Source organism: Mizuhopecten yessoensis, unplaced genomic scaffold (genome assembly GCF_002113885.1).
Source record: "Mizuhopecten yessoensis strain PY_sf001 unplaced genomic scaffold, ASM211388v2 scaffold6205, whole genome shotgun sequence".
Lineage (NCBI taxonomy): Eukaryota > Metazoa > Mollusca > Bivalvia > Pectinida > Pectinidae > Mizuhopecten > Mizuhopecten yessoensis.
Genome location: NW_018406433.1, coordinates 205,571 through 218,067, shown reverse-complemented (window position 1 = coordinate 218,067; position 12,497 = coordinate 205,571). Strand labels below are relative to the sequence as shown.

At 38.9% G+C, this 12,497-nt stretch overlaps 1 protein-coding gene across 3 annotated transcripts in view; it reads right to left on the bottom strand.

Moving 5' to 3' along the window:
* Positions 1-689: 689 nt before the first annotated feature.
* The window catches only part of LOC110451796, a 71,354-nt gene continuing 59,546 nt past the window's right edge, over positions 690-12,497 (bottom strand). The window contains exon 2 of one of the 3 annotated variants that reach the window (XM_021499977.1): positions 690-949. In XM_021499977.1, the coding sequence (XP_021355652.1) occupies positions 796-949 (154 nt within the window). In that variant the 3' untranslated portion in view covers positions 690-795. The remainder of the gene's footprint in view (positions 950-12,497) is intronic. The other 2 variants (XM_021499976.1, XR_002463104.1) reach the window with 2 other exon arrangements.

Sequence of the window (12,497 nt, the reverse complement as noted above, 5' to 3'; positions counted from 1 at the left end):
ATAGACAATGTACAGATTTACTATGTCATAACTCTCAGGGTATATAGACAATGTACAGTTTTACTACGTCATGACTCTCGGAGTATATAGACAATGTACAGATTTACTATGTCATAACTCTCAGGGTATATAGACAATGTATAGATTTACTAAGTCATAACTCTCAGGGTATATAGACAATGTACAGTTTTACTATGTCATAACTCTCAGGGTATATAGACAATGTATAGATTTACTATGTCATGACTCTCAGGGTATATAGACAATGTATAGATTTACTATGTCATAACTCTCAGGGTATATAGACAATGTACATTGCATGTACATTGCATGAATAAGGTATGTTCAATACAGTAGGACCAGGTACAGCACATTTCCAGTTCAACCAATCAGAAATTTAGTAGGAAATCGACAAGGCTTTTTAATGACCATGTCTAGCACTGTTTTTCAGACAAAAAGATTTCCTATGAAGTGATCTACAATGATAATATACATGTCTTTAAATCCTACTTTGTATGGTTGGAGATTATGTAGTAAATTGAGATACTGCTGCAAAATGGCAGAAGTATGACACAAAATTCTGGCTGAGAAATAAGCATGCAAAATATATAATCCAAATCCATTCTAAGCAATGGCACATAAAATGACACTTTTATTTAAGGGTTCTCGATAAGTAAAACTTCTTTTCATAGAAATTTCCCTCAAAGTATACCCAGCAATGAATGCACAGGAAATAAGCAAAAAAGAATTGGTCTTTAGCCTTTAGTTGTTAAGTCATTACCTTATGTCAATAATTCAATAAGTGATTTCCTGCCAGGACAGACAAGACAATGTACGTACCAGCCAGTCGACAGTGTCCCGAAGCTCCCGCCGCCGGTACCCATGCTCAGCGTGGGTAGGATGTAAATAATTGGCTGCATGGTTCAATGCATTTTTGGAAATAGCTTTCCTGCAAGATAAAAAGATAAAACAAAAATTAGCTTAACAAACAAAATATACCTGTATTTTATCCCAGAAAAATAGTATTATCTGCTGCCTTGCCACTTTGATGGGAAAGTTAATTAATAATTTAAACTATTGCCCTTAGGGAAAGTCACTCATAAAATAATAATCCTTATAACCATTTCTACAGCAAATCAATATTAGTAAGAGTTCTCTGCCATTGTAAAGAATGGTTGATGATTCTGTTGTACACCTGTTTATTGCTTGTTCAGTCTACCTGATACTGGTGTATTTGGCCTCCCACAGTTTCTATACTAGAACCTTCTAGGTTTGCTATTGTTTACTCTTGACTGGCTACTGTAAAGTGGTATGGTGCACTTGGTCCTGTTTTAAATTGGTATGGTGCACTTGGTCCTGTTTTAAAGTTGTATGGTGAACTTGGTCCTGTGTTAAAGAGGTATGGTGCACTTGGTCCTGTTTTAAACAAGTATGGTGCACTTGGTCCTGTGTTAAACAAGTATGGTGAACTTGGTCCTGTTTTAAATTGGTATGGTGCACTTGGTCCTGTTTTAAAGTTGTTTGGTGAACTTGGTCCTGTGTTAAAGAGGTATGGTGCACTTGGTCCTGTTTTAAACAAGTATGGTGCACTTGGTCCTGTTTTAAACAAGTATGGTGAACTTGGTCCTGTTTTAAACAAGTATATTGCACCGTTGATTTTCAGACGAGGGTCAAAATCGAATCCAACCAGGTCATTGTTACTACTGGTATAGGTAGGTGTAGGAAGTTATATTTTTTCCTTCAAGAGTTGTTGTACCACTATAACCATTTGGGCAGACAACCCTGCTGACAGAGGGATCTCTGTTATTATGCCGTATCTGCTTTCCAGGTGACACAAAAAGCTAAGGCAAAGAGCCTGTTGTGTAATACCAAGATTGCAAGTTTGAGCCTAGCTAGTCCTCCTGTAATTATTTTTTAACAATTTATTGCTATATTTACATATCTATTAGTCCTCCTGTAATTATTTTTAAATAATTCAGTGTTATATTTACATGTATGTTTATTAATGTTTTAATTTATAGGTTATTAACAACTCAATTGAAGTTGCATGCATTATCGTTTTTTCTTATCTAACTTTTGACAACTTGATAATGTACAAATATTTGATTCCAGAATGAATACCCTGGTATTACATTGGCAACAATTATTAATACTGTCTCTGACCTAATAAGCTCAGTGTGCTTACAAAAACACAAGAGGGATGCACTTATTAAATCGGCCAAAACCAATCGTTTGTCGATATGTGTGCAAAATGGTTGAAACCTGCCTCCAAGACTTGTTTTTAGTTGCTATCTTGTTGCTACGGAAGTGAGTCATGAATCTGCGAGATCTTCCTGTTTGAAATGGATGCTTACTGGTTATTTTACAGTGTAAAATAACATTGTGGGAATTTTTCTCACACAAAGGTGACCGTCAACATGATCACTGAAAAACAATGAGGGACAGCGACAGACATGATAGATTTTGAATAGACAGATTTGTTGGATAATTAAGTGAGTGATAAAGTAAACGATCATGTTTTGATTCATTTGGACTCAAAACTTTTGTGCAATCTTTCAAGGTCTTTACACAGACAATTGGCCTAACATTGAATCAGAAAAGCTAGACCACTTGCTCTTATTGCCACACCACAGGGCCAAAGTCCTTCGGTCAAAAGACTTAAAATTGGTAGATCAGTGAATTAAGCAACCTTTTTACAAATGTTAATTAAGCACACCCATCCTCCTTCCCTGAAAAAAAAGTGCTTTTATAGGGGCAGGTGCACTTATTAGGTCAAATACGGTATGCCAAGCAAGTTAAACAGGTATATTACAATACACTGAATAAGTCACATCTTATTTCTCTGCTGGTTACATGTAACACTTTAAAGATATTTATAAAAAGCATGTCTGAATTTTCAGGCTTTAGTAAAATGGAGAAGTTCATGGTATCAAATGTCACCCATTTCAACAAGGTTAGATTTAACTTGACTCTCCTCGTGGAACGATTCGTGGAACGATTCGGGCATTTCTGTTGATATTTGTGGGATTCAACTTTTGAGGAAAAAACTGTTACAACAAACAGCACAAAATTGATCTGAAAATAGACATCGACATTATATATTACTTTATATCATGTTATTGTTTTTCTCCTATTAAAAACAAGTAAACCATACCACAGTGAAAGCCGTCATGTACTATTTGTAGACATGGAGTCAGTGCTCTATGGGCAATAGCAGCCATTCCTGTGAAATTTCTGCCACGTTTTTAATGAATTCAAGAACTTTTAAATAGAAATCCTACATAGATCTTATAAACTTTGCCTGTGTTTAACATGTAATGTAAACACGATCTGGTCAGGTATACCAAGTCACCTGCCAGGGCAGTTTTATTGTGTAGAGGCTTACCACTTAGTATGCACTGATGATAGATTCACAAATGAATTGTACCTAACTACCCTGAGTCTCTTGTACTCACCCCTAAGGATGGTACACAGACTAACTCCTCTGAGTTACTTGTACTCAGCCTTAAGGATGGTTCACAGACTAACTACCCTGAGTCTCTTGTACTCAGCCTTAAGGATGGTTCACAGAATAACTACCCTGAGTCTCTTGTACTCAGCCTTAAGGATGGTTCACAGACTAACTACATTGAGTCTCTTGTACTCACCCCTAAGGATGGTACACAGACTAACTCCCCTGAGTTACTTGTACTCAGCCTTAAGGATGGTTCACAGACTAACTACCCTGAGTCTCTTGTACTCAGCCTTAAGGATGGTTCACAGACTAACTACCCTGAGTCTCTTGTACTCAGCCTTAAGGATGGTTCACAGACTAACTACCCTGAGTCTCTTGTACTCAGCCTTAAGGATGGTTCACAGACTAACTACCCTGAGTCTCTTGTACTCAGCCTTAAGGATGGTTCACAGACTAACTACCCTGAGTCTCTTGTACTCAGCCTTAAGGATGGTTCACAGACTAACTACCCTGAGTCTCTTGTACTCAGCCTTAAGGATGGTTCACAGACTAACTACCCTGAGTCTCTTGTACTCAGCCTTAAGGATGGTTCACAGACTAACTACCCTGAGTCTCTTGTACTCAGCCTTAAGGATGGTTCACAGACTAACTACCCTGAGTCTCTTGTACTCAGCCTTAAGGATGGTTCACAGACTAACTACCCTGAGTCTCTTGTACTCAGCCTTAAGGATGGTTCACAGACTAACTACCCTGAGTCTCTTGTACTCAGCCTTAAGGATGGTTCACAGACTAACTACCCTGAGTCTCTTGTACTCAGCCTTAAGGATGGTTCACAGACTAACTACCCTGAGTCTCTTGTACTCAGCCTTAAGGATGGTTCACAGACTAACTACCCTGAGTCTCTTGTACTCAGCCTTAAGGATGGTTCACAGACTAACTACCCTGAGTCTCTTGTACTCAGCCTTAAGGATGGTTCACAGACTAACTACCCTGAGTCTCTTGTACTCAGCCTTAAGGATGGTTCACAGACTAACTACCCTGAGTCTCTTGTACTCAGCCTTAAGGATGGTTCACAGACTAACTACCCTGAGTCTCTTGTACTCAGCCTTAAGGATGGTTCACAGACTAACTACCCTGAGTCTCTTGTACTCAGCCTTAAGGATGGTTCACAGACTAACTACCCTGAGTCTCTTGTACTCAGCCTTAAGGATGGTTCACAGACTAACTACCCTGAGTCTCTTGTACTCAGCCTTAAGGATGGTTCACAGACTAACTACCCTGAGTCTCTTGTACTCAGCCTTAAGGATGGTTCACAGACTAACTACCCTGAGTCTCTTGTACTCAGCCTTAAGGATGGTTCACAGACTAACTACCCTGAGTCTCTTGTACTCAGCCTTAAGGATGGTTCACAGACTAACTACCCTGAGTCTCTTGTACTCAGCCTTAAGGATGGTTCACAGACTAACTACCCTGAGTCTCTTGTACTCAGCCTTAAGGATGGTTCACAGACTAACTACCCTGAGTCTCTTGTACTCAGCCTTAAGGATGGTTCACAGACTAACTACCTTGAGTCTCTTGTACTCACCCCTAAGGATGGTACACAGACTAACTCCCCTGAGTTACTTGTAATCAGCCCTAAGGATGGTACACAGGCTTACTACTTTTCACTCTCTTTAAGTCACCCTTAAAGATGGTTTGTAGATTAACTATACTTTGACCAGTGTGTCCCTTTGTTTTTTACATCTGGCCGTTGTACAAAACCCATTAAAGAACACTTATGTAGAATATTGGAAAACGCGTCTGGCCTGGTGGGACGGAGGTCATTTTGTAGAGTGTAATAATACCCTTTAGGCCTCCAGCTCATTAGGTATCATAGCACTAGGCTATATACTTTATGGCCAATTATACATAATATGTTACTGAATATAGATCAGCTGATGACAGAGAGGCAGATACTACCACACCTCTCTGCCAGCTCACGCTTCACCTTAAACAACACCATGACCCCAAATCACTCATCTATTGATTTCTCTCATTACCTCAAGGTTTGTGAAGGTCCCATGTATCAATGACCAATTTCAGATGTAACACTGTCAGGTCACTGTCCATCAGTGTTCTCAGTTATAAAACATAACCTTATACTTTACAGGTAAAATACAACTTCATGAAATAGATCCATATTTTCATGACTTTTCTACAGTGAACTCTGCTCAATATCATATCACAGACCAAGAATCCTCTATATACTCACCCTCACAATATATACTATCTAGACAAGTATCCTCTGTGTACGGACACTCACAACATATACAGACCCTTAAATACTATCTAGACAAGTATCCTCTAGATACCAACACTCATAACATATACAGGTCCTTAAATACTATCTGAACAAGTATCCTCTGTATAACAACACTCACAACATATACAGACCCTTAAATACTATCTAGACAAGTATCCTCTAGATACCAACACTCACAACATATGCAGGTTCTTAAATACTATCTAGACAAGTATCCTCTGTGTACGGACACTCACAACATATACAGACCCTTAATTACTATCTAGACAAGTATCCTCTAGATACCAACCCTCACAACATATACAGGTCCTTAAATACTATCTAGACAAGTATCCTCTTTATACCAACACTCATAACATATACAGGTCCTTAAATACTACCTAGACAAGTATCCTCTGTATACCAACACTCACAACATATACAGACCCTTACATACTATCTAGACAAGTATCCTCTGTATACCAACCCTCACAACATATACAGGTCCTTAAATACTATCTAGACAAGTATCTTCTGTATACCAACACTCACAACATATACAGACCCTTAAATACTATCTAGACAAGTATCCTCTGTATACCAACCCTCATAACATATACATGCATATACAGGTCCTTAAATACTATCTAGACAAGTATCCTCTGTATACCAACACTCACAACATATACAGACCTTTAATTACTATCTAGACAAGTATCCTCTAGATACCAACACTCACAACATATACAGGTCCTTAAATACTATCTAGACAAGTATCCTCTGTATACCAACACTCATAACATATACATGTACAAGCATATACAGGTCCTTAAATACTATATAGACAAGTATCCTCTGAGTACGGACACTCACATACTGAATGGATAAAGAAACACACCGTAACAAAAATATGCAACAGTTACTGCTTGGCCTAAAGCTATAAAAATTGGCTGATGGAAGGTCAGAGCGGTCTGGCTATTGCATTGCTAGTGAAAGGTCAAAGGCAACAACAGGTTGTTTTGCAGTATGATGTGAATGTTTCCACCATAGAATGTCTTGGTCGTCGTCTGAGACACCGGAAGGGTTGCCAACTGGGTAACGATGCGACGACAAGACAGGGCTATTTGTCTTGCCCACCTGCGTAATTGCCACGTTACTGCCACTAAAACCACTATTTATACAAGAGGCCCAATGGGCCTTCAACGCTCACCTGGTATTAATCTCACACTTGTAATCTTAAAAGTGGACTAAAATACAGCTACAGGCAGAATATCAGTGTTTTATTCACTAGAACCTATTAAAAGATTTAAACATGAAGCCTGTGTCCTTGAATGGCGCACAAGGACATTAGGTTGAAAGTGGGTCAAGGTCATTCATTTGAACAAACTTGGTAGCCCTTCATCCCAGCATGCTACAGGCCCAATATCTGTACCGTTGGCCATTTGATTATTGAGAAGAAGTCGTTTGAAGATTTTAAGACATCTAACCCCAGTGATCTTGATAGTGAGTCAAGGTCATTCATCCCTGCATGCTACAGGCCCAATATCAGTACCCTGTGCATTTTGGTTATTAAGAAGAAGTGGTTTGAAGATTTTAAGACATTTGACCCCTGGGACCTTGAAAGTTGGTCAAGGTCATTCATTTGAACAAACTTGGTAGCCCTTCATCACAGCATACTACTGGCCAAATAGCATCATCCTAGGGTTTTGGGTTATTGAGAAAAAGCTGTTTAAAGGTTTGTAACATATTTGACCCCTGTGACCTTGAATATATATAAAAGTAATTCATTTGAACAAACTCGGTAGCCCTTCATCCTAGCATGTTACTGGCCAAATATCATTATCGTAGGTCTCTTAGTTATTGAGAAGAAGTTGTTTAAAGACTTTTTAAGACAATTGACCCCTGTGACCTTGAAAATGGATGAAGGTCATTCATTTTAACAAACTTGGAAGCTCTTCATCCCAGCATGCTACATGCCCAATATCAGTACCCTGGGCATTTTGGTTATTAAGAAGAAGTGGTTTGAAGAGTTTAAGACATCTGACCCCAGTGACCTTGATAGTGGGTCAAGGTTATTCATCCCTGCATGCTACAGGCCCAATATCAGTTCCCTGGGCATTTTGGTTATTAAGAAGAAGTGGTTTGAAGATTTTAAGACATTTGACCCTTGTGACCTTCAAAGTTGGTCAAGGTCATTCATTTGAACAAACTTGGTAGCCCTTCTTCACAGCATGCTACTGGCCAAATAGCATCATCCTAGGGTTTTTGGTTATTGAGAAGAAGCTGTTTAAAGGATTTTAACATACTTGACCCCTGTGACCTTGAATATATATAAAAGTAATTCATTTGAACAAACTTGGTAGCCCTTCATCCTAGCATGTTACTGGCCAATTATCATTATCGTAGGTCTCTTAGTCATTGAGAAGAAGTTGTTTAAAGACTTTTTAAGACAATTGACCCTTGTGACCTTGAAAATAGATGAAGGTCATTCATTTGAACAAACTTGGTAGCCCTTCATCCCAGTTTGCTTCTGGCCAAATATCATTATCATAGGCCTTTTGGTTATTGAGAAGAAGTTGTTTGAAGTAAAATATTGACGCCAGACGCCGGACGGCCGGACAGGCCAGGTGAGCTAACAATAGATAATCATGATCATCACATTCACCCCAAAGCTGTTAGAAACTGATTGTGCAAGGTAAGTCTGCGAGCTCTCCATCCTTACGTTGGTCTGCCTATCACTCGTGCACGCCGAACGCTACATATGGCTTGGTTGGCGACACATGCTCCTAGACAATTTCAAATTAGACAATGGAGACTAGTCTTTTTCACAGATAAGTCCTGGTTCACTCTTTTTTGTCCGGACGGTTGATGTCGTGGGCACTTCACCGACACTTGTGTTCTCAAGAGGTTCGGGGTTGCTTGGTTATGGTCGGAGGAGGGATATGTCACAGGGTACAGTCACCGTTGATTGTGCTAGCCAGGAATTTAACCACCGTAAGACGTAGTGATGAAATCCTCGATTCGGTTGCAGTTCCATTTGTGCAACAGCATTACCTTATTTTCAAGCATGATTATGCGCAGCCCCATGAAGCCAGAGTTTGTCAAGACTCCAGACTGGTCCCCAATCCAACATCTGTGGGACGAACTTGACAGGAGGGTATGGGGCATTTGAATACCCCCACTATACTCTCGACCAACTTAGAAATGCCTTTTTAGGAAGAGTGGAACAATATCCCCATGAGAAGGATAAATGCACATTAGTGAACTCCATGCACAAGAGAATCAGGGCTGTGACAGATATGCAAGGAGGGCATACAAGATACTGACAAGTCAGTCGATTTCACTTTGCAATATTAGGGGGTACTGTCAAATGTGCCTCAATGACTCATGAATTATCAGTCGAAATCTAATGAAATTTTGATAATTTGTTTATCAAAGATGGGGTTTTATGCTTATATATTGTATATTACATTCAAATACTAATCACTTCAAATGTTTGCCTGGCTTTTCTTTATCCTTTCAGTAAATATACAGTTTCTCAATACTATCCAGTCAAGTATCCTCTATCTATACCGATACTTATATACGTAACGGTATATATACGTACATTGTATGTAACAGTATATGTATGTATATATAGTGTAAAAACTATCCAGCTAAGTACCCTTCCTATACCTACACTCACATATATAGGCCTTAAGTACAATAAACAGTTAGTAACCTCTCTATACTGACATTCACATATTTAGAGCCTTAAGTACTATCCAGTTAAGTAACCTCTCTATACTGACACCCACATATACAGAGCCTTTTCTATCCAGTTAGTAACCTATCTATACTGACATTCACATATTAAGAGCCTGAAGTACTACCCAGTTAAGCAACCTCTCTATACTGACACCCACATATACAGAGCCTTTTCTATCCAGTTAGTAACCTATCTATACTGACATTCACATATTCAGAGCCTTAAGTACTATCCAGTTAAGTAACCTCTCTATACTGACACTCACATATACAGAGCCTTTTTTATCCAGTTAGTAACCTATCTATACTGACATTCACATATTAAGAGCCTTAAGTACTATCCAGTTAAGTAACCTCTCTATACTGACACTCACATATACAGAGCCTGAAGTACTACCCAGTTAAGCAACCTCTCTATACTGACACTCACATATACAGAGCGTTAAGTACTATTCAGTTAAGTAACCTCTATATACTGACACTCACATATATAGGGCTTAAGTACTACCCAGTTAAACAATCTCTATATACCGATTCCTATACAAGGCCTTCATACAGTTTACATTATAGTAATGATCTACACAATGCTAGGATGGTTACTGTAAATCACTTAAGTTAGGCAAATACCTCAGTAAATTAGGGTAATTTTTATACTAGTTAGGCAAATGATTTAGCAAATACTTCCACCAAACACACACTTAAATATGTTAGGGGAATACTTACACCAAACACACACTTAAATAAGTTAGGGGAATACTTACTTAAAGTGTGGCAAATTTTAGACCTAAGTTAGGAGAATGTATACCTATGTTAAGCAAATACTTCCACTTCCTGATCGTACTTAAAAATAAATAGTAGATAATAACACATAAATGCCCCTAAGATAGATCGGGTGTTTGCCTAAGAGAATCGGAAGTTTATATAATACTGTACACCAACCCTGAAATGTAAAGTAAGACAACCATCATGCATTCCTGTTTCATCAGCCAGGAGAGTCTAAAAGCTTTTTAGATATCATTTATTATTTCAGAAAGCCAAATTAAGATGACATTTTTCCTTATTGTCATCTCAAAAGCTTCTACGATGAAAAGAACATGACATTTAGGAAACTAACCATATATTGGATACTGTTGAGCGTGGACAAACCTGTTGACACAGGTTTGCATGCTGCGTCCCTAAAAGCCTGTTATGTACCCAGTTAATCTGTGCCTAGCACACACGCACTCCCAGCCTTTATTGCACACAAGCAAAACCCATTTGGATTCTAAATTGACTTTGGTCAATCTTCCTAAGATTGCTCCGGAAGGAAATTTCCAAATAATCCAATAGAGAAATGAAATTCCGTTAATGAATTCTCTGTCATTCTTGTCACCATGTTCAATATCCATATTGACACTTTAGCCAATTTCCACCTAATCTCAACACATTCTGAATTAAGGAAATAAAACTACATTGAATGTGACATTTCCTCTGCTGGGGCAACACTGGTGCCTCACGTAAAATTTCATCTGTTCTGGCGACACTCAGGTACCGAAAGTGACTTTCCTCTGCTGTGGCAACACTGGTGCCTCATGTGAGATTTCATCTGCTCGGGCGACACTCAGGTACCGAAAGTGACATTTCCTCTGCCGGACAACACTGGTGGCTCACTTCAAATTTCATCTGTTCTGGCGACACTCAGGTACTGAAAGTGACATTTCCTCTGCTAGGGCAACACTGGAGCCTTACGTCAAATTTCATCTGTTCTGGCGACACTCAGGTACCGAAAGTGACATTTCCTCTGCTAGGGCAACACTGGTGCCCAATGTAAAAAAATCCTCTGCCAGAGCAACACTGGTGCCTCATGTGAGATTTCATCTGTTCGGGCGACACTCAGGTATCTAAAGTGACATTTCCTCTGCTAGGGCAACACTGGAGAGCCTTAAGTCAAATTTCATCTGTTCTGGCGACACTCAGGTACCGAAAGTGACATTTCCTCTGCCGAGGCAACTCTGGTGCCTCATGTGAGACTTCATCTGCTCGGGCGACACTCAGGTACCGAAAGTGACATTTCCTCTGCCGGGCAACACTGGTACCCAATGTGAGATTTTCCACTGCCGGGGCAACACTGGTGCCCAATGAAAGATTTCATCAACTTGAATGCACTTTATTCAACTAACTAAAGATCAGATAACATTATTGTAGGCCTTGCAGTTTGAAATATTTAACATACCTGACACTGATAACCTTGAAAATAGGTCAAGGTTATATATTTGAACACTACAATGATAGCCCTGTATCCCAGCAAGCTACAGGCCACCATTACTGTAGAAATGATTGATTTTAGAAAAAAACATTCAAGTTATTTGAACATGTTTGACTCTTGTGACTCTTTTTTTTGGAACAATTTTATTTCTCCAGAAGAAATTGTTTGAAGTTAACTCATATGACCTTTAGATTGAGTTAAGGTCATTTATTGAACATCTTTGATAGTTCTTCACTCCACAAAGTTACCGGCCCAAGTATCCATACTCTGCATCTTAGTAATCTTTAGAAAAAGCTGACATTAGATGCCAATAAAATCTTCATTTTTGTATAAGCTCACAGGCAATTTATTAGCTAAACACCCACATGAAAATTGTAGGAATCTGCATATTTCTTTCTTGCAAATATTTGCAGGTGTTTTCATTATCCAATGATAATAAAAACAAAGAGGCCCAAGGGCCTTAGCGGTCACCTGAGTTATATCATAGGTACTGGTAGCTTTATTTTATTGTTTAGATGTGATGTGGAAATCAGCATGTTAACTAAGTGAAATACAATACTTGTCATGTCATCAATGGATAAGAATTTGAAAATATTGGTAAATGTTCCCTTTGGGGCCCCGCCCTAGCCCCTGGGGATGGGGCAGGAATCCCAATTTTACAAAGTAATACTCTCATTCACCCAAGATGATTCTGATTAAGTTTGAGTAATTTTCTGCTGAAAATGGATAAAATATATACCGAAAAGTGTTATTTCCCTATATAAACTATA